This window comes from Oncorhynchus masou, chromosome 23 (assembly GCF_036934945.1).
Source record: "Oncorhynchus masou masou isolate Uvic2021 chromosome 23, UVic_Omas_1.1, whole genome shotgun sequence".
NCBI lineage: Eukaryota > Metazoa > Chordata > Actinopteri > Salmoniformes > Salmonidae > Oncorhynchus > Oncorhynchus masou.
This window is the reverse complement of record NC_088234.1, coordinates 48,479,039-48,502,818: the sequence shown is the minus strand read 5'-3', so window position 1 is coordinate 48,502,818 and position 23,780 is coordinate 48,479,039. Positions and strand designations below refer to the sequence as shown.

General features: G+C 41.6%; 1 protein-coding gene across 2 annotated transcripts; it reads right to left on the bottom strand.

Moving 5' to 3' along the window:
* Nucleotides 1-569: 569 nt before the first annotated feature.
* On the bottom strand, nt 570-22,554 carry LOC135510969 (synaptic vesicular amine transporter-like). 2 transcript variants are annotated; one of them, XM_064932334.1, is made up of 17 exons: nt 22,490-22,554; nt 22,016-22,188; nt 18,557-18,917; nt 16,553-16,611; nt 16,341-16,424; nt 16,026-16,118; nt 15,836-15,925; nt 15,683-15,726; nt 14,682-14,742; nt 13,061-13,156; nt 12,189-12,267; nt 11,612-11,663; nt 11,067-11,130; nt 10,841-10,960; nt 10,269-10,402; nt 5,070-5,185; nt 570-2,818 (listed from the first exon to the last, which is right to left on the bottom strand). In XM_064932334.1, exons 2-16 carry the CDS (start codon nt 22,146-22,148, stop codon nt 5,087-5,089), a joined length of 1,569 nt encoding a protein of 522 aa, XP_064788406.1. In that variant the 5' UTR covers nt 22,149-22,188; nt 22,490-22,554; the 3' UTR covers nt 570-2,818; nt 5,070-5,086. The 2 variants fall into 2 exon arrangements, with proteins under 2 accessions (XP_064788406.1, XP_064788405.1); XM_064932333.1 differs by having other exon boundaries at nt 570-5,185.
* Between the last annotated feature and the right edge of the window lie 1,226 nt (nt 22,555-23,780).

Genomic DNA, 23,780 nt, shown 5'->3' with positions numbered 1-23,780 from the left:
GTTCCTACTCTAAATACTCTTTGAATTAAGCAATACTGAACTCATTCTGAAGGTACTGTAAGACTTATGGTAAGGTATTTTCTCAGTCAGTTTAACATTACGTTGGTCTAATGCCCTTTCTCTCACACTGGCCTGTTCTGTAGACACAGGGAAAGATAGCACAAGACCGATGGCTGTCTTTTAACTGTTAAGGTTCCTTGGTTGAATGGGAAATCATTGTTTATATTTGACAGTTCCTTGGTGGAATGGGAAATCATTGTTTGAGCATCTGGTAAGTAATTGGAGCCCAGTGGTGAGATGGACATGATGATTAGAGTGTGTTGTCTCAAACATGGGGAACTGGTGACACCCCCCTATCCTCAGTCTGCTCCCCCAACATCCTCATGTCTCCCACTACTGCTTCCAAGACATCAAGAAAAGGTGTCATTTCTCCTCAGTCAACAACAATGAATCATATAAAAAACATGTATCAAACTTAGGTTGGTTGAATGTACTGTTTAAAAATTAAAAATAAATGGACATCCAATGCTAATGTTAATTAACATATTCCATCCAAACACGTTTCCAGAGTATACATTTATTTTTGTTTCCCATCCCCACTGAGTATCAACATATGTTACACAATCAGCACACTTTACACGTAAACAACCAGTCCAGATTATAAAATGGCAACATTATTTTTTTTGTAGCAGTTAGTAAGTATTTGATATACACACAAACCAATGGCATACATGTCAGAAGGCACACACACCAACATGAGCACACACACATTTTAGTGCATGTGTGCAATACATTTCGCACCTAAACAAATGACAACAAAATATATTATTCTCCACAATATATAATCAATTATGTAACCTACATGACCCAACAATGTTTTGCAAAATAACGACAACCTCTCAGAATAGTAGCCATCTTGACATAAAAATATTTTCATTAAGGGTGCGGTGAATTTAAATATACATTTGAGAAAATAATGAAACTAATATTGACGTTATCAGGTAATTATCTCTGTCAACTCCAGCACAGACAATTTTGCTTATATCATTAACATACAATGAAACTCATTCGAGTGTCCATTCAAACAGACCTGCAATCCAGCAAACCCAGGGTTTGGCAAATAACAGTCCATATACTTCAAAATGCAATCTTATTTGACATTTTGAATATGGATTATTGTGCTTTTCTGTGGCAAGGGCATTAAAGTATTTTCAAAGATTTTTACATATTTCCAAGATATCTAGATGTCAGATTTGCTTGAAGAACCAAATAATGGTTTGTAATAAATGCACTTTACCAAACAATTACATATATATTTGACAGTTATTAGCTGTGCTTTGTATGCCTGGCTTTTTCTGTTAGATCACTGTGATTTTGACAAAAAGCAGAATAGTGGATGAGTCTATTTTCATTTTCTGCTTCAGGACAAATAGGAGAGGAGAGGGGGTGGGGAAAAGGGGGGCCCCTTCATGGCCCTGTGTTGTGGATTAATACTGGTGACTGACTGCAGACAAAATTCACTAATGACATGTGCAGGCCAGGGCCCAGTAAGCCAATCAAATCCTCAAACTTAAGTGTGTATGTATACTGAGTATAGAAAACATTAAGAACACCTGCTCTTTCTGTGACAGACTGACCAGATGAATCCAGGTGAAAGTTATGATCCCTTATTTATGTCACTTGTTAAATCCACTTCAATCAGTGGAGATGAAGGGGAGGAGACCGGTTCAATAAGGACTCTTTTTAAAATCCTTGAGACATTGATTGTGTAAGTGTACCATTCAGAGTGTGAATGGGCAAGACAAAATATTTAAGTGCCTTTGAACAGGGTATGGTAGTAGGTGGCAGGCACACCAGTTTGTGTCAAGAACTGTAACGCTACTGGGTTTTTCACGCTCAACAGTTTCCATTGTGTATCAAGGATGGCCCACCACCCAAACAACATCCAGCCATCTTGACACAACTGTGGGAAGCATTGGAGTCAACAAGGGCCAGCATCCCTGTGGAAAGCTTTCGACACCTTGTTGAGTCCATGACCAGACGAATTGAAGCTGTTCTGAGGGCAAAGGGGGAAGATGCAACTCAATATAAGGACGATGTTCCTAATATTTGGTATACTCAGTGTATGTGCATGCACTGCTGGACAATATAATAAACTCTTATTTCATTTTTGGAAACAATGTATGCTGTGCTTTCTGTATTGTGTGTTAAACAGCTAGAAAAAGGGTCTACTTTTTGATGACCTGGAAGTGATCAATAAATTCACATATAATAAAGTTAATGCTCTCAAGGGATTAGTTTAACTAAGATTAAAATTGGTAAAGATTGGGAGCTAAAATTGAACCTTAGTGCTTGAAAATACATTGAGTTTCTACTTATTTTAGGGATTAGCACTACTGGGAAAGTGTACTTAAAACACAATAATAATCAGTGCATTTATCTTTGATAAAACTTTGAGTGTTTTCTTACTAACAGACAACATGACCAAACAGACTGATCACCTCAATATTCTCTCTCTGCTAAACCAACATTAACGTACTAGAACTGTCCTTGGAGTTAAATGGTGTGGATATCTAGACTCTGATAAAGTGCTTATGGAATTTCTCCTCTCCTTAAGGTGATGTTTAATCAGAGACAACTAACTAAAGCTGTGTCCGTATGTGTTTACTTTTCACCACAGTATATTTCATGGCTTGTCATATCAATAGGGAAAGTTAAAAGAATCTTAGTTACACATCATCTACCTAAACATTGTATTGACACAAACACACTAAGAAAAGCCTATAAGATATATGTTTCCAATTGTCTGTAAATGGAGCTGAGGGTAAACAGAAAGATCAAATTCTATTATCTGTATTCAAAAATCACTCAAATATAAGTCTTACTTTTCCACACATTCAAATGGCTCAAAAATGTACAAATAAAAAAAGCAAAATATGTTTTTTATGAGCTGAGGTATTATTTACAGTGAAAATATGTTTCATTAACCATTTTTTATGTGGAAGGTGAAACTGAGGATGATATTGGAGTGAGGCTGTGTTTTTTATGTGGAAGGTAAAACTGAGGATGATATTGGAGTGAGGCTGTGTTTTTATGTGGAAGGTGAAACTGAGGATGATATTGGAGTGAGGCTGTGTTTTTATGTGGAAGGTGAAACTGAGGATGATATTGGAGTGAGGCTGTGTTTTTATGTGGAAGGTGAAACTGAGGATGATATTGGAGTGAGGCTGTGTTTTTATGTGGAAGGTGAAACTGAGGATGATATTGGAGTGAGGCTGTGTTTTTATGTGGAAGGTGAAACTGAGGATGATATTGGAGTGAGGCTGTGTTTTTATGTGGAAGGTGAAACTGAGGATGATATTGGAGTGAGGCTGTGTTTTTATGTGGAAGGTGAAACTGAGGATGATATTGAAGTGAGGATGTGTTTTTTATGTGGAAGGTGAAACTGAGGATGATATTGGAGTGAGGCTGTGTTTTTATGTGGAAGGTGAAACTGAGGATGATATTGAAGTGAGGATGTGTTTTTTATGTGGAAGGTGAAACTGAGGATGATATTGGAGTGAGGCTGTGTTTTTTATGTGGAAGGTGAAATTGAGGATGATATTGGAGTGAGGCTGTGTTTTTATGTGGAAGGTGAAACTGAGGATGATATTGGAGTGAGGCTGTGTTTTTTATGTGGAAGGTGAAACTGAGGATGATATTGGAGTGAGGCTGTGTTTTTATGTGGAAGGTGAAACTGAGGATGATATTGGAGTGAGGCTGTGTTTTTATGTGGAAGGTGAAACTGAGGATGATATTGGAGTGAGGCTGTGTTTTTTATGTGGAAGGTGAAACTGAGGATGATATTGGAGTGAGGCTGTGTTTTTTATGTGGAAGGTGAAACTGAGGATGATATTGGAGTGAGGCTGTGTTTTTTATGTGGAAGGTGAAACTGAGGATGATATTGGAGTGAGGCTGTGTTTTTATGTGGAAGGTGAAACTGAGGATGATATTGGAGTGAGGATGTGTTTTTTATGTGGAAGGTGAAACTGAGGATGATATTGGAGTGAGGCTGTGTTTTTATGTGGAAGGTGAAACTGAGGATGATATTGGAGTGAGGCTGTGTTTTTATGTGGAAGGTGAAACTGAGGATGATATTGGAGTGAGGCTGTGTTTTTATGTGGAAGGTGAAACTGAGGATGATATTGGAGTGAGGCTGTGTTTTTTATGTGGTATAACATGCAAATAGCCATAAGCAGTCAACCCAGGACAACACTGGATTCTGGGGATATAACTTTCTATGACTTCAAAGGTTTCAGTTCAGGTATTTCCTCAATTCGAATGTCAACGTAAAAACATGTTTGTATAATCAATGAAAAAAAGGCCAATTTCAAGGTAAAATGTAACCCATACATTGTGATTTGCTTTGTCCAAAACAGTTAACAAATTCTCATTCCAAATGTATTGAGTAACTTGTATTGACTAAGTAATACTTTAAATCATTTACCATCTCATCATAATATAATTATAATCAACAAATAGAATGACAAACACTAAAGCAGTGTTCTCATAGTGCCTTGTTCGAGATGTTGAATCTGATCCAAAGTCAGTTACTAAACAAATAGAAGTTACTCTCTACCCCCATTTGTTTCATATTTCTGTATTAGATATGTTGATGAAGACCGTTAATGGGCAAAAGGTGAATTATTAAGACAGGTTTGTACTCCTTGCTAACCTACAGGACACAATTTGGTGATCTATAAGATCACCGTCAGCTGAACTATCCAGTAAATATGGCTCACAACATTCTACTATTACGGCCTATGAAAACCCTGTTTTGAATCGTGTTCCACTTCCATTGGATAAGGCTGTTGGCTAAAAATAAACACAAGCAACGTGCTTGTGACCACAGGGGGATGAGAACAACTTTGGTTTGCTCCAGTCGTACGATCACAATGACATAGGACAGTGAAGACCGACCGCACGGATGACATTCACATTGAAACAGCTTAGCTGTTGTTTTTTTTTGTATTTTCAATTTTTATCTCTGTTTTTGTACAACAAAATAGATCCTCTGGAAGGTAACATACCTGTCTGGTGTCCATTACTACTCATCATACTCTGTCTCCATCTCTTCGTACTCTGTGTTCCCTTGTGTTGAGTATGATCGGGTCTTCATTGCGCAGTTGGAGTCCATCAAGATGGCCTGAGAAGAAAACAATTGTCGAGAGTCAGAGTACAACTCAAAAAATGGGCCATAAATGGAAAAAGAGAATAAAATGGTCACCAATAATTTGTTATCAAGGATAAAAGTATCAGACGCGAAATATGTCTAGTTTGAAAACAAAGAGCATTGAACTGTGGTTGTATCGTATACAGTCATGTAGCTTTGATGGAAGACAACTACCTAGGCCAATTTATTAGTCTGCCCCGAGAGGTATAATTCTTTGAACCTTTGTCACAATATCTAGTTACAGAGACACCCATGTGCAATTTATAAAAGCTTTTCAAACTATGTAAATTCACCACCACCATCTACCCCCAAAATGTGCAACCAAAGGGGAAACTACCCTGAGTGTACAAAACATCTTCCGAATATTGATTTGCACCACCCCCTTTTGCCCTCAGAACAGCCTCTATTCGTCGGGCCAAGGCATTGAAAGTGTTCCACCTATCCCTCCACCATGTGTACAATCTATCCACCTATCCCTCCACCATGTCCACAATCTATTCACCTATCCCTCCACGATGTCCACAATCTATTCACCTATCCCTCCACCATGTGTACAATCTATCCACTTATCCCTCCACCATGTCCACAATCTATCCACCTATCCCTCCACGATGTCCACAATCTATTCACCTATCCCTCCACCATGTGTACAATCTATCCACTTATCCCTCCACCATGTCCACAATCTATCCACCTATCCCTCTACCATGTCCACAATCTATCCACCTATCCCTCCACCATGTCCACAATCTATCCACCTATCCCTCCACCATGTCCACAATCTATTCACCTATCCCTCCACTATGTCCACAATTTATTCACCTATCCCTCCACCATGTCCACAATCTATTCACCTATCCCTCCACCATGTCCACAATCTATTCACCTATCCCTCCACCATGTCCACAATCTATTCACCTATCCCTCCACCATGTGTACAATCTATCCACCTATCCCTCTACTATGTGTACAATCTATCCACCTATCCCTCCACCATGTCCACAATCTATCCACCTATCCCTCCACCGTGTCCACAATCTATTCACCTATCCCTCCACCATGTGTATAATCTATCCACCTATCCCTCTACTATGTGAACAATCTATCCACCTATCCCTCCACCATGTCCACAATCTATTCACCTATCCCTCCACAATGTCCACAATCTATCCACCTATCCCTCCACCATGTCCACAATCTATCCACCTATCCCTCCACCATGTCCACAATCTATCCACCTATCCCTCCACCATGTCCACAATCTATTCACCTATCCCTCCACCATGTCCACAATCTATCCACCTATCCCTCCACCATGTCCACAATCTATCCACCTATCCCTCTACCATGTCCACAATCTATCCACCTATCCCTCCACCATGTCCACAATCTATCCACCTATCCCTCCACCATGTCCACAATCTATTCACCTATCCCTCCACTATGTCCACAATCTATTCACCTATCCCTCCACCATGTCCACAATCTATTCACCTATCCCTCCACCATGTCCACAATCTATTCACCTATCCCTCCACCATGTCCACAATCTATTCACCTATCCCTCCACCATGTCCACAATCTATCCACCTATCCCTCCACCATGTCCACAATCTATTCACCTATCCCTCCACCATGTGTACAATCTATCCACCTATCCCTCTACTATGTGTACAATCTATCCACCTATCCCTCCACCATGTCCACAATCTATCCACCTATCCCTCCACCATGTCCACAATCAATCCACCTATCCCTCCACCATGTCCACAATCTATCCACCTATCCCTCAACCATGTGTACAATCTATCCACCTATCCCTCTACTATGTGTACAATCTATTCACCTATCCCTCCACCATGTTCACAATCTATTCACCTATCCCTCCACCATGTCCACAATCTATCCACCTATCCCTCCACCATGTCCACAATCTATCCACCTATCCCTCCACCATGTCCACAATCTATCCACCTATCCCTCCACCATGTCCACAATCTATCCACCTATCCTTCCACCATGTGTACAATCTATCCACCTATCCCTTCACAATGTGCACAAATAAGCTATCCTCTTCTACCTGACCATACATACTGTAGCTTACTCATACTTTAAACCAGGGGTCTCCAACCTTTTCTAGCACAAGAGCTACTTTAGAAAAATCAAACATAGAGAGCAAATAATGTATTTTTATAAACAACTCTAAGGGGGGCCCTTTAAAATCAGTGTTTTTCTTCCTGCCATATTATGTTTTATATTATTTCTCAGTTAAAATGTTCCTGGTTTTCCATTTGTTTGATTTTTATATCCAAAACTACAATTGTTCCTGGAGAAACAATAAAATTGGATGTTCTGAGTCCATGTCAATGCTTAAATCACACTTTTTTTTTGGGGGGGGAGTCTGGAAGAAAACTAGTACATTTGGATTTTGTAATTCCCCTTTCAGTGAGCATCTGGCCTTTTAAAACCTCAGCGTCCATCCATAAATCTAATTTGCATAATCAAATAATCCCCATAAAATTCCATCCGTTCTAAAATTGAGATATCAGAGTTTTGGCATTGGATGCGTGTCAGTCTACTCCATCAGCCTATGTAACACTTCCGCACCTGCAGAGAAAGGTGACAGAGCTAGAGCAGTGTTTGTCATATCATGAGACATCACAAAATCGTTTGTAGCGTTTTGCTCTACTCGATTTTGCTCTACTAACTCCCACAAGCATCTTGGGACTCGTCTGAAGTCGTTACAGCCGATCTGCCAATTTCTGTCTGTAGCGTCCGGACACTTCGGACTAGACACTAATATGACCCCTCTGCGTCAAGGTGAGACTCTTACAAACACGTATGTTTTGCTCTATTACACCCACAGGCCTCACAAGACTCGTCTGAAGGTCGCCCGGGACCAGTCGGAAAAATGTATGAAAGACACCTGCTCATCGAACATCTCATTCCAATATTATGAGCGTTAATATGAAGTTGGTCACCCCTTTGCTGCTATAACAGCCTCCCCTCTTCTGGGAAGGCTTTCCACTAGATGTTGGATCATTGTTGCGGGGACTTGTTTCCATTCAGCCACAAGAGCATTATTGAGGTTGGGCACTGATGTTAGGTGATTAGGTCAGGCTCACAGTCAACGTTCCAGTTCATCCCAAAGATGTTCGATGGGGTTGAGGTCATGGCTCTGTGCAGGCCAGTCAAGTTCTTCCACACCGATCTCGACAAACCATTTCTGTATGGACCTTGCTTTGTGCACAGGGGCATTGTCATGCTGAAACAGGAAAGGGCCTTCCCCAAACTGTGATCACAGCACAGAACTGTGATGCTGTACCACTAAGATTTTCCTTCACTGAACTAAGTGGCCTAGCCCGAACCATGAAAAACTGTCCCAGACCATTATTCCACCAAACTTTACTGGTATCTGCCAAACCCAGATTCGTCTGTCAGATGTTGAAGCATGATTCATCAGTCCAGAGAACTCGTTTCCATTGTTCCAGAGTCCAATTGTGGCGAGCTTTACACCACTCCACCTCATGCTTGGCATTGTGCATGGTGGTCTTAGGCTTCTGTGCGGCTGCTTGGCCATGGAAACCCATTTCATGAAGCTCCCGATGAACAGTTCTTGTGCTGACGTTGCTTCAAGAGGCGGTTTGGAACTCTGTACTAAGTGTTGCAACTGAGGACAGACGATTTTTACGTGCTAAGCACTTCAGCACTCAGTGGTCTTGTTCTGTGAGCTGTTCTGTGAGCTTGTGTGGCCATCACTTCACGGCTGAGCTGTTGCTCCTAAACGTTTCCACTTCACAATAACAGCACTTACAGTTGTCCGAGGCAGCTCTTGCAGGGCAGAAACTTGACGAACTGACTTGTTGGAAAAGTGGCACGTTGAAAGTCACTGAGCTCTTCAGTACGGGCCATTCTACTGCCAATGTGTGTCTATGGAGATAGCATGGATTATTGCATGTCTGCTGTGTGCTCATTTTTAAACACCTGTCAGCAACAGTGGCTGTGGCTGAAATAGCTGAATTGACTAATTTGAAGGTGTGTCCACATACTTTTGGCCTTGTAGTGTATATGGAGTCTGTAGTTGACAAAAATAAGGGGTTAAATATTTTTGTATTTTTTTATATCCTGATCTTTCTTACATCTGTCAGATATAGGATAGACTCTTCATGTTGTTCCATGTAGATCAAACCCAAGGCTGTAGTGACGCTGCCACACTGTGATGCAGTCCCTTAGACCACTGTGCCACTCGGGAGGCCTCAAATCATTTCCCTATATATTTTTGGGGTACTTCAACGGTTCTTGGAATTCTAAATCAAATAGAAAAATGATCCTTGGTATGACCTTCTTAAAACAATTCCATACAGCTTAGTAGTACCCCCCTACCCTCCTTACACCCTCCTTACACTCTTGTGGTTTAATTGAGCATCTGTGAGGAATGTTCTGTCTAATGTGCCGGTCTACAGATGGTTCTGTATTGCTGCTGCTCACTTCATGGCAAAGTTTGCAAATAACCAATAATATACTTACTCATGATTTACTTCTGCCAGGTAAGCCTACTTTGCAGTTAACATTCAGAAGGTTTTCTGTCCACCCACAATTGGGTTATCACATCAACTGGCGACACACAGAGGAGTGATAGACAAACGCGCTCACCCCACAGACAGACAGGGGCAATATTACTGGAAATTAATTGGCTGATAATATGTTAGGTTTGGCTTTTTAGGCCATAGTGGCTAACCAGGTGTGGGATGATGTCAATGTTGCGTTGATTAGATAGTCGCTAGGAGATATTTGTGAGATTTGTTTATGACAATTTGCGGTGGAACATGTGAAAAGTTTCTCCTGGTACTATTGCCTGTAAAAGACGGCAGTAGTTTGAGCCTGTGGGTACGGCAGTTCTCTCTGCATCAGACGCAGCTTTACAAGTCATTCGCATTCAAATGCATACCTCTGCTGATGTGTGTGTAGTAGGTTTGCCCGTGTGTGTGTGTGTGCGAGCTTGTGTGTGTGCATGTGTGTGCGCTTGTGCGTGTGTACGAGGTGCTCAGTGTCTCACCATTTTCTCCTCCCTCCCAGGAGGACTCCTGAGGAAGTAACAGAGGGGAGCGAAGAGGATGTCCACGACGCCAATGATGGTCATGAGCCAGGAGAACCCAATGCTCTTCGCTATGGCACCCCCAGCGGATGGACCTTCATCAGCAAAGGAAGGCTAATGAGCTTATAGAGGAGTTGAATATAGAGGCCTTATTTTCCCCATTTTGACATATCATGATAACTATCCCCATGACGGAAAATCTGTGAACTCTTACTATGCCACACCTTAAAAACATACATAAGAACGCACGGTACAAAATCAGAGAATATAAAAATATGGACTACAACACTTGGCAGTTTAAAATCGTTACTTTAAATATGTGTACTTAAGTAAGTGGGTCCTGTGGGTGGGATGGGGAGGGGGTTGGGGGGATAAATGTGTATTTGAGTAATGTCTTTTGGTTTGTGCTTTTTTTGTTTGTCTTGTCAACCCCAAAATTAAAACCTGATCATAAAAAAAATGAAATAATGTGTGACAGAAATGTTTAAAAGACTATGCTACTTGACTGGGTTATTTCCAAGCATCTGAGTTACCTAAAGCAAAGCCCATGCAGAATGCCACATCAGCAATGGCGTACACAGTGCCATAGACTGACACGTGTCTCAGGTCCACTAAGTAGCCCATGATTGGCATCATAGAGGAATCCACCATTCCTGACAAGAGACAAAACAGTGAGAATACAGTAGTATCTGTTACAAACCAGATGCTAGTTTCATCATTTGCGGTTTTCCTGTACAGTGTGAAAACAAATTGACTTACCAATTGCAAAACCAACACCGAAATTTGGAAGTATTAGTCCGTAGATGTCCTTAGCAAAAGGAACCTGTGACACAGAACATAGTCAAGGTAAAGAGTGGAACAGGGGTTTTATTGATCAAATGTTTACAGTGTTATCCAGAATACCATTCTTTATGTGGGACTCGAAGATATTTGTTCTCTCACACACAAACACAACTGCATAAGGCACTGCAATGAAAATGGAATTGTCTGTTTCCAGAGAATCGGCTGTTTGCCGGTTGACTTCTGAGCGAACTCCCCTTCCCTAGACTCAGAATGTGATTTGGAGACTAATGAGACATTAAGACAATGGGACTGTTCCAATATTTTGAAAATGCATCATTACTTCCCCCTTTCCTCTATGTAATTCCAGTAAAACCCGAGCTTTCACCTGTACCCGAAGTATTACACAAACAATCTTTAGATGGATCCCCTAATACTGACGATGCCATGCCAAACAGGTAAGGTAAGCACCGTGTTGAGCTGGATGCTAAATTCTAGCTGAGGAAGATGTGTCTAGTACTCACACAGAGGATGCTAACCCCCACTAGGACCATCCCGATGAGAGCGCACAGCCATCTGGGAAAGGAAGAAAGAGCAGTTCAGCGTCTGCCAATGACAACAGTCAACGTCCCTCTCCCCTCCCTCAACCGTTGTTTTGTACCGCAAGGCCACAAAATTAGATTTATTCTAATATTAAACTTAAAATAAATTAATAGAGGAAGTAAATGGATCAAAATCTGTTTTTGAGTCAGTTTTAGGACATTTTATGAAACAAATAGGAGTTGCTTATTTCAACTTTCTAAAATAATACTGCTATGGCTACAGGACACATTTGAGTCCTGAAATACATTTATTTTCATAAAGTGTGAGTTAAAAATAGAATGATTCATATGTGACAGATCGCACACTTGATCAACTGTGGCAAACAAACAAACATTAGCCAAGAGGTCATAAACTCATTGTCACACTGAGACTTCAATAAACAGCAAATACCAAACCTGCCAGAGAAATCTCATTCAGAGTTGCTCAATAGTACAGGAAACAGATACCAACGCGGGAGAAGATAAGGAGACGGAAAACGGGAGTAATTTCCCTCCCTACCTCCCCATCTTGTGTGCTAGGACGCCAAAGATGTTGGTTCCAATAAGGTAAGAGATGCTGGCTGGCACGAAGGCAATGCCTAGCAGAGAGAAAGAGAGAGAGGGAGATGGAGAGAGAGAGAAAGAGAGAGCAAGATTGAGAGAGAGAGAGAGAGAGGGGGAGAGGGGGAGAGGGCAGGGTACAGAGAGGAGAGAGCAGGGTAAAGAGAGAGTGCAGGGTACAGAGAGAAGAGGGGAGAGAGAGAGAGAGAGAGAGAGAGAGAGAGAGAGAGAGAGAGAGGAGAAACAGAGAGCAGAGTGGAGAGAGAGAGCAGGGTAGAGAGACAGAGAGAGGAGAGAGAGCAGGGTAGAGAGAGGAACAAGAGAGAGAGCGAGAGAGAGAGAGAGAGAGAGAGAGAGAGAGAGAGAGAGCAGGGTAGCGAGAGAGGCCCAGATAAGCATCCACATTATCAGCCTTCATCATAGGGCTCCAGCACATCTCCTAGACACAGTAATGAACACTCCCGCTCTACACTCGCCCTCAAATGACACCCTAATATCCTGCCCTGTCCCCCCATCTTCCTCCAGACCCTCTCTCATCCCCTTTTATCTGTGCGAGTCCTCACAGGCAACGCCACTAATAAAATAAGTAATAATGACAGAAAAGAAAAAGAGTGATTTGGTTTCAATGGGAGGTTCAATGAGATTTTCAATGTTCACCTACATACTGTTTGAAGTCATTGCAAGTCTACAGTTATAATCCAAACCTTGAGTTGAAATGAGGACCTTTATTCTAAGTACATTCAGCGGGCAGAATGGTTTCATGAGCAGCATTGTTAATAGGGGAAACAGGGTTGTCAAGAGGGACAAAAAGGAAAATAAATGTAAAAATACCTAGCTGCCATTTTCTTGGACACATGGTCTCCATCATCCAAATAGGCAACGCTGGTTCTAACATGGCGATGGCCATGTTCGCAAAACAAATGGATCCTGAAAAAGAGAATGTGATTGGGGATAAGTGGACCCTGTGCCTATTATTCTCCATCTTCACATATTTTGTGTGTCCCTATCAACCCCCCACCCACCACCCACCCCCCGTTCCTGCAGCCTCAGACATAATACCAAGTATTAGTCCACCCTGGCCAAAGGACCTGGTAATTGAAGTGGTGGGGAGGCTCACTGACACATTAATGCATTTTCCCCCAGTACTTCAGTCTCACACATACTCCAACACACACAAGCAAGCACGCACACACACATACAGTCACAGACCACACACATGCACGCACGTGCACATGCATGCACAAGCACACATGCACCAATGCACGTGTGAATGCACACATGAATGCAGGGATGCTCGCACTCACTCACTCACTCACTCACTCACTCACTCACTCACTCACTCACTCACTCACTCACTCACTCACTCACTCCCTCACTCACTCACTCACTCACTCACTCACTCACTCTATTCTAATGGAGAGATGACCCCATCTAACATGCTGCGCTCGCTCCCTCTCAACACTCTCCCTGACAATAATACTGTGTTTCCCTGGCTCAGGGCACAAATTCAACCGCTGAAATAGAATTTGATGGAACATCTGAATCAATTCTTCTTCCACCTCTTTGCTCCCACCTATTTGCTCCCACATCTTTGCTCCCACCTCTTTGCTCCCACCTCTTTGCTCCCACCTCTTTGCTTCCACCTATTTGCTCCCACCTCTTTGCTCCCACCTCTTTGCTCCCACCTCTTTGCTCCCACCTCTTTGCTCCCACATCTTTGCTCCCACCTCTTTGCTCCCACCTCTTTGCTCCCACCTCTTTGCTTCCACCTCTTTGCTTCCACCTCTTTGCTTCCACCTCTTTGCTCCCACCTCTTTGCTTCCACCTATTTGCTCCCACCTCTTTGCTCCCACATCTTTGCTCCCACCTCTTTGTTCCCACCTCTTTGCTTCCACCTCTTTGCTTCCACCTCTTTGCTTCCACCTCTTTGCTCCTACCTCTTTGCTCCTACCTCTTTGCTTCCACCTCTTTGCTTCCACCTCTTTGCTTCCACCTATTTGCTCCCACCTCTTTGCTCCCACATCTTTGCTCCCACCTCTTTGCTCCCACCTCTTTGCTCCCACCTCTTTGCTTCCACCTCTTTGCTTCCACCTCTTTGCTTCCACCTCTTTGCTCCCACCTCTTTGCTTCCATCTATTTGCTCCCACCTCTTTGCTCCCACATCTTTGCTCCCACCTCTTTGCTTCCACCTCTTTGCTTCCACCTCTTTGCTTCCACCTCTTTGCTCCTACCTCTTTGCTTCTACCTCTTTGCTTCCACCTCTTTGCTTCCACCTCTTTGCTTCCACCTCTTTGCTCCCACCTCTTTGCTTCCACCTCTTTGCTTCCACCTCTTTGCTTCCACCTCTTTGCTTCCACCTCTTTGCTTAGTGTGACTGAAATGGGAAATGGCACAGCAGGTGCTTCAGAATGAAGAAATAATATTACAGTATTAATAAGTGACGCGTTCTTACCTGCAGCAATGAGTATGTATGGATCTTTCATAAGACTCCATAGCGAAGACCCTTTCTGGCTCTGTAGAGAGAAAAGGGACAGGAAATGTAGAACTAAACAGAGAGCCATGAGTTTCATGTCAAAACAGATTAATACAAAAAAGGCAGCCAAAATATGATCTAGGGAACGCAATTACTACCGTGCTTTTACATCATTCCACAATGATGTGTAGTTACTATCTGTGCTTATGTCAAACTGGAACACAATTCTCCCTCTCTATTCTGAGGATCCCTGCTCTTACAGTAGTGAATAGAAAATGTCCACACATAGCCAATGAGTTTACAAAAGACTGGCACAGTGTTGACAACAACCCGTTATCAGTCCCTCTGACACCGTCTCTCAGCTTAATGACAGATATGTACTAATTGTGAGGATTATGTCATGACCCAGACCCATTCCACTTTCCCCTTTTTAATATTCTTCAAGACATCAATATCAAACAAAAAACGATTTCAAACATAAACAACCTTCCCCTATCATCCACAACTAAAAAACGTCTAAGCGCCATTGGTCTGACAATCACAGCCACCATCTAGCGCTCTGATTCAGTCTCTGTCTTCTTGGTATCCGTGGTGACTGATACACATCAGCCCCATAGACTAAAGTCATAGGGGCTGTGATAGGAATCTCTATCACAGGCACACATCTCCTCTAACTGGAATGGTAACCCATCATACCAGAGACCCACACATTTAGTGGTTTAAGTTAAATTCAGACTGTTTTTTTGGTTGTTTTTACTCAGACACCCGCGACCCATTTAAAACCTCCGTTGCGAGTAGCAACCCCGACTTGAGTATCACCGGCGTAAAGCACTTTAATCATCTGGAAAAACGCTGTTTGAATCCAATCCCAATCAAATCCCATATAATACACTATTGATATCACAGTGATCTGGTGATTGTGAACACATTCCAGCACAATTCCAATGAATTTACTGTCAAATCGATAGCCATACACTCACCTCTGGTTCCACCTTTGAGGGCTGGAGAATGAACAGTTGCAGTGCTGTTGGGAGACACAGAGTCTGAACTTAGTTAGCATCCCTAACAGGTAACTTCTGATTGGAGAAAAGAGAATGTCTGCTTCATGATAGAGAGAAATATGGCCACATTACCTCCATCCAGCACAGCCAGAACAGCCAGAATGAGGAAAGGTGCCGTTTTCCCCACAAACTCATACATGACACTGCCAAATGGTGGGCCCACTGGGTGGAAGAAAGTAAAGACGGTCAATGGTTTTGGCCAAACATAGCCTGTTACTGTAGTCTACAAAGAGCTCAAGTGCATCATGAATTGTGTACATACCCAGCACACCCATGGCGAGACCACCGAGGGCTATCCCAATGGCATTTCCCCTCTCCTCATCATCTGTGTACACACTGGCAAGCATCCCCATCCCTAGAAGAAGAACAGGACATGTAGCTACCCACTGGGCACAGACATCTAGTTTTGATAAATGATTGTTCAACTTGAGAGACATAAAGATGCATAACAAGGTAGGGCCACAGTAATGAAAATGTGAAGTTTCTGGAGAAACTGTATGTTCTTGCGCAGCTGTCTCAAAGTGAAGCTAATCCTGAAAGCGTCCATAAATGTCAGGGGTAATGCCAAGGACCTTACCAGCCACAGAGGAGCAGGAGGAGCCCACACCCTGCATGGATCTGGCCAGAAACAGCAGAGTGTAGCTCGATGAGAAGGCGAACACTTAACAACAACGACGACAATAGAAATTCAGACAAAAGAAAACATCAATCATGAAAAAACATTGAAACACTGTGTGAGATCTGAAAACAGGTGTGGATGTGACGGGTGTGGATGTGGGTAATACTTACTGATGGTTGACAGGAACATAATACAGAACCCGGCAAACATGGGGATCTGGTATCCTATTCTGTAGGCACATAGAGACATCCCTTCTCAATACTGTTCTATGTAATACAATACAATATAAAACAAGACAACAATAACTACAGCTCATCTAACACTCGGCAGTCTAGTTGCAGCAGTCGGGCAGAAATACTCTGGCCCTGTACACACTCAGGTCAGGTTGTACAACTGATGTACAATGCGTTTGCCACAATGGTTGTGATACAACTGATATTTGTGTGATGCACAACTGAGAGTTGGTCTCCACAGAAATGTTTACACAACCGTTGTGTGGTGTCAATGCCTTGTAATTATTTTTGTGCAGGAAAAACTCTGTTGTATCACAATAAATTGCACATCAGTTGTTATACAACTTGAGTGTGTACTGCGGGCCTTGTTCCATGTAACTGACATGCATGACTTGCCTTGTGTTGTCCTTATCCAAGCCGAAGGTGACTAAGGGGAAATAATAGGATTCTATTGTTTGCTTCAATTACAGCATATTGTGGTGCCCAGTTGAGACGGTAAGTACTAGCCTTGATGCATTTGCCAATACTGAGCAGAGAGCACTGCTAGAGCTCACATCTTGACTGATTCCATACTTTACCCATGGGCGCATTCCATAAGAAAATACCTCACAGTAATGTCTCTGACACCTTGGTCTTTCAGAATGTGTGCTGACATACAGGTTTGTCTCTAAAATACTTGTTCTAGACTATAATCGATATTGAGCAATTTTAGAACACAGTAAGTAGTTCAAAACAATAACTACAAGTGCTTGTAAAGCCCTACAAGCAGGGATCCTTACTGAATGCATGCTGCATGCATGCAGGGAAGCATAAATCCAACACAAATCACAAAACAGGAATTTAGCTACATGGGAGCAGGATGGATTAGATCTAACTTACATAACAATTGGTCTCAAAATAGCAATATAATGTAATATAATGTATATAAATGTTATCAGTTTTTGATTTTCCTCCCTGTCACTTTAGCCTGTTACTGATCTTTCTTTCCATGAATACTGTGATTTGACTTAGATAAATACATAAACATGATTAAATAATGACCTTTGACTGAGTACCCAAACTCAGGATAAGCTTAGTCACCATTCAGCTCTGGGCTAGCAGGAAGCCACTGTGACCTGGCAGGCACCCACACTGCATGGGGCGATGCACTGAACTGGGAAGATACAAACACTGGTCCAGCTTGCCTGCCTGCTGTCATATCAATTTAGTGTAATTCAAAACTACTTGTTTTAATTATTAGTCAAATCAAGTCATAACTGTATGAAACAACCACTTTATACTCCCGGGTGGCGCAGCGGTCTAAGGCACTGCATCTCAGTGCTAGAGGTGTCACTACAGACCCTGGTTTGATCCCGGGCTGTATCACAACCGGCTGTGATCGGGAGTCCCGTAGGGTGGCGTACAATTGGCCAAGCGTCACGAGGGTTAAGCCGTCATTGTAAATAAGAATTTGTTCTTAACGGACTTGCCTAGTTAAATAAAGGTTCAATAAAAATAAATGAGTTCCAGCAGTGAATCATTTTAAATGCTAAAACTTCTACATTTTTGTCATTTAGCAGACGCTCTTATCCAGAGCAACTTACAGGAGTAATTAGGGTTAAGTGACTTGCTCTGGGGCACACTGACGGATTTTTCACCTAGTCATCATGGGCATTCAAACTACCAACATTCGCTTACTGGCCCAATGCACTGAACTGCTAGGCTACCTGCCGCCGCTCTTCATAAACAAGAGAAACATAAATAGACATGTCTTATGAAACCTGAATTATATGACTATACAGCTAAGCTAGTTGCCATGCAAACCAGTTCACAGCTGGCATTCAATTTAAGATAATCTAGAAATAAGCATAAAACTATTGAATTTGAAAAAGAGTGAGTAACAGAAAACACACCAGTGTGGACATGGGGAAATGTGACAGTTAAAAGCTTTCATTCGCCCACCTGTTGGTGAGAGGCCCAATGAAGGGGTTGGTGATGAGCTGTACAGTGGCCTTGGAGGCAAAGAGTAGTCCCACTTTCACATTCTCATTGAGCAGCTGGTCGTCTGCTTTGGGGCAGTCGGGCTGTGTGGAGTTGTGGGGTGTGAGAGCCGAGGTGGAAGAAGAGACCCCCTGCGTCTGACCCAAGGGTATGGGTGTGGAATCCATTGGGTCCCCGCTGGTTACCCTGACAGAGTTGTCATAGAGGGACACGATGGTCTGGAAGGTTCCAGAAGGGGTGTGTGGGGAGGCCGTAGTGTGATTCTTGGCCATGTTGGCTGCTGCATCATCAATTGTGTATAGGTAGCTAGGGATGATGGGGACTACCAAGAAGAAAGGATCAGAAAAAGAGATGAGGGGGGGGGGGGGAGGTTCTATCTACATTCTGATATAACTTCTCTCCAATAGACCCACCCACAATTTGAACACCGTCTGTCGGGAATATAATTTAGAAATGATTTCGTATTTATTTGATTTGTGTAGCGGATGGGACATTAGGACACGCATACATTTGTTTCAAAGGTTAAGAATAGATTGATTGGATTTCACTAATTTAGCTATAAATATGTCAGATAACACAATAATTGGCCCCATGAAGATGGTTTTGACCTATTACTTTCATATTATTATGTTATTATCATGTTTTTATCATATTGTAACGATATGATTATTAGGGGGTCATGACCGTCCCAATATTTGAAACAGGACAATTTGACCCCCCCAATAATATACCATGATCAGTTTAATTGTTTGGATAAAAAACTCCCAATCTAAAGCACCTGGCTTTATGTGGTTTTGCACCAGAGTGCCCCTCTGCAGTAACTGTCCAACAGCCTGCACTAACCGCTCTCTCTCTTTCTCTTTGTATACATGTGTCGAAAGTTTAAAATTAGTAAAACTTCATGAACATTTCATAGATGTATGCCTATGTTGTTGTGTAACTAGCAAACTAATGGTGATGAGATAATAGTGTGTAAAAATAGTTTTATACAAGTTATACGGATGCATGCAATGTTAGGTTGGCTATTGTAGCTAGGCTAACGTAAGCTGAATTAGTTAGCTAAGCTAGCACCAAAGCTAGCACAGTATCTGGATCTTTTCAACTGCACTTTCCGATGAGCAGCACTCAGTGAGTCAGTGTTCACCTTTGTGAAAAAGTAGATAGTGCCTTTAATGGAGGTGCCAAAACCAAAGAGGATAAAAGTGATGTACATTAGTTTATTTTTGGGAGTGCAAATGACTATGTAAATGAATAAATGGCGACATAGCTAGCTAGCTAACTACACTGTACAATTCCTAATCGACTGGTGCCCAAGTGCTATAACAAATGTTGTTGCCCACATTCTGATTTAATTTGGTTGTCATGGCAGGGGTCAGAGACAGGTAGTATAGAGAGAGAGGGAGAGAGATCACCGCCCATGTTGAGGCAGGGAGAGGACGAACAGGTCATCAGATTGAACCATGTTGATGTCTGTCATATCCACCTGGAAAAGCTGGATACCATAGATAGGAAAACAATCTGCATGCAGTGACATGCATAAAAAGGTATTTGGTGCATTTAAGTGAATTGAGACTAAAGATCTGACCCCTCTCTGTACCACTATATGCCCACCTTTGTATAAGGTTGCAACAGGTTATTGACTGTTTTTGAATGTGTTTGTTTTTTACGTGATGGTGAATGACAATGAGTTGTTGCTATGTATTTTGGAGGTCTATTGCTTGAGCATGAGGCCATACTGATTGGGATATTTTGAAGTCTATTTCCTGAGCATGATGGCATACTCATTCATTTATTTTGATGTATATTGCTATAGCATTTTATTCCTTATTGATGAGTTATATTTTGACTGTCACTGAATTATTGTATGAAATAATATTGCAATAAAATAGTGTAATCAAGTGAGACGTTTCTGTATTCAGATGGCCTCGACACGTTTCAAGTGAATTCAGTATGGGAAATTAGTTATTCAAGACCATGTACTAGCCAACCGTGGTGAAGGTTACACAAATAGATTCATGGGTTTTTACATTTAAATGTAGTTAAAGAAGGGTTGTGGTGGTGACTTTCTGAACTGTTAAGAGTAACAACACAGTTAAAAGTAATATTGGTATTTCAGTTTGATTGATGTATATTGACCAAATTATCAGGACATTTTTGGATGTATTTTCCCTAAGAAATTGACGAGAAACAACCCTTTCACTGCTATGTTTTATATCTTGAGGGGCATTCCCCCAGACCCACCTTGAGGGGTGTTGCCACCGGAACCCATTGACCTAATATGCAACACAAAGTTATGCCCTTGCTGTATATAGATTTGCCTCCAATCACATATAGGCATATACGGCTAGCTACTCTAGAGTAATTTCTGACTGACATATTCTGACATTCTTCCAATGCGCACCTGTATCCAGTGCTCAATGGACATGTCCGGGAGACCTGACCAGCGTTGAGGGTGTAATCTCGCGCGAAATAACAGCATTTACGCACACATATTTGTCATCTATAATCTATCGGATACGACTGGGAGATTCATTGGCAATGGCAGTTTTGATGCTTTCAGGTAAATCAAGTGAACTAGGGACATTGGAACCAAAAACATATCTGTAGCGGGTACACCATCCCGGTCCACCAGATTTGATTTAATAATTACTCTGTACTTGGCTTCGTGAAAGGCAATATACATTATGTTAAATTATGAACAATTAATCTCCTTGTGAAGCTTTACACTATAGGCTACAGCGTTTGAAAATTCCCTAAGGTTGTAAGCAATTTCACGCAATCTGATAACATGACTAATCATAATGGACAGATTAAACGTTTATGGAACAACATTGTTGCACATTGGCCGCCTACTAATATGTTATTATGGGTATAATAGCATTTGAATTCAGAATCTGTTTGATTTATGAAATATTTGATGCATTCATTCTTACTCATTGTCATATCTAATATTGGATATCGGATGACAAACCAATCAATGTCTATCTTATTTGAATTAAATTAAATGATATGACCAGGTCTATGCAAAGGTAAGAACTGAAGTAGCTAGTGTCTACTTTCGTATATTATTACAAAGCTTCCGGCAAGGCTAAATTATGAGCAAATCATAGGCTTTTTTTTATTTATTGGAAAGCAATAGCCAGGACGCTGACATGAATAACTTTTGTTCCACACCAACAACAAAAAATTGAACTACTCGAAACAAAGGAGAATACTACCTTCTTAAAATGGAAATAACAAAACATCGCATGGTTCAAAATAATATCTGTTACATGTCCAAATTGTTTATGGGTTATTTAGGCTAGCAACGGACTCGAATTGGTTTTAGAAATGCATTTTTATGCGAACTTCAACGGGTGAAATAACAGTTGACGCAACAGGTAAGCAGTGTGAAAATACTTTATCCAAAGTTGAACCTACCGACCACCGTTAGAAGCATATTATCCAGCAGCAAGGCGATGAAAACGATGACCAGGATCAACTTCCTCGATTGTCTTTCCTCTCTCATCCATGACAATAAATTAAATTCTCTCAGTGTGTCTAATCTTCCCATTTTTAGAGTCCACAAAGGAGCAAGTGAAAAAATATTCGGTCTGAAAAGAACAAACGTTATGGACACCAGAGAGTGACAGTCTGGAAACCAAAAATGTAGGCTACTATAGTATAGAAGCCTAATTGCAAATTACGCACGTTAAAATGTCAAATAAAGAAATGTTAATGTTGTATAAATTGTATAGATTTCACACAAGGCAATGTAAAATGCTCTTATACATAGTGGCGTAAACTAATATACATTGCTTATGTGCCAGTGGAATAAAGTAGAAATTGGGACATCTTCTTCAAAAGATCGTGACCTGAAATGTGTTAAAAGTGCCATAATGGTTGAAATCTTACCTTAGATGCACATTAGCAAAAATCCCTTTGCGGCCGCAAACCCGAAAGGAACGATACGGGGCGAAACGAACGATGCGGGGCGTTTTAGTTACTTGAATGCTCCTTGACGTCATGCAACCTTTATCATGAACATCCTCACATACAGCATCACAGTGAGGGATACGCACAAGCAAATAACATTGAAGACAAAGTCGAAATCGTGAGACAATGTGGTAGTCGGGGTTTTGAGGATGTGCGTACTATGAAATTAACAAAATTGCATGTTACTTAAAGTTTTTAGTTTCTTCCACTGCTGAGGGATATCATTATCATTTTGAAACCAACTACAGTTTATCAGAGTAACAGTATGATACTGACAATCTAGCATTTTGTTGACTATGTAAGTCAAATGCGGTTAATTCATTATCATACATAAGCAATAGCCTATATGTGTGCAGTAGGTGTGTGTGTGTGTGTGTGTGTGTGTGTGTGTGTGTGTGTGTGTGTGTGTGTGTGTGTGTGTGTGTGTGTGCGCGCGTGCGTGTGCTTGCTAGGGGCTGGGGCTGCGAACCAAAAGCTGGAGCAAGAACACACACTTGTAACTTCCCATGTTTCAATACAGCGACAGGATCTCTACAATGTTATATAGATGCCACAAAACCTGTCAGGCCAACCGTCAACCCTCACAAAGTCTGTCAGACCCCGTTTTTACACGGTGGACCACTCCTGCCTCATCAAAAATCACTTTTTATCAACCATGTGACTTGACCTCCTGAGCGTTCGCTCTCTGCGTTTATCAGAGACCCTGATCTTCCTATATTTGTATGCAAGATCAGTGCAGAATCATCTCTCAATGATTAAACTCGGTCTATTTTGAAAAGGACTCATCATTATGAATGCTTTTGAGAACTTCATTGCAGTAAAGGGTGGCAATGGCACCACCTTGTGTTTTAGGCTGTCTGTTGCATCTTCATGAGACAATGCAAAACGAACACTAGCAGGCCTATGTGTTGGCATAAACGGGGAACAACCTATCTTTGCATTTCCACCTCTGTGGAGACTTAAAGATGCGGCTGTAATCTGTCTAGACTTCAGGCGACTGAAAGTGTAATTGCATTGCATTTTTAGGCCCTGGATTTATCCACCACTTTCATCCAGTTAAACTGAAGCAAATCTTAACCATATTGACATATTCAAACTCCCACCAGTTTCATCCACATCTAAAGGATCACCAAGTCAGGATGTTGTCCAAGATGACTTGTATTATAAAGATTTTTTTTAAATGACCATCACCCACGTTTCACCCACTCAA

Coding starts and splice junctions, on each gene's coding strand:
- LOC135510969 (XM_064932333.1), bottom strand. CDS start 22,148: ATGGGAAGATTAGACACACTGAGAGAATTTAATTTATTGTCATGGATG. Junction 15,727..15,835: donor TCTGGCTGTGCTGGATGGAG/GTAATGTGGCCA, acceptor GTCTCCCAACAG/CACTGCAACTGTTCATTCTC. Junction 5,186..10,268: donor CTGGGAGGGAGGAGAAAATG/GTGAGACACTGA, acceptor TTTTCTTCTCAG/GCCATCTTGATGGACTCCAA.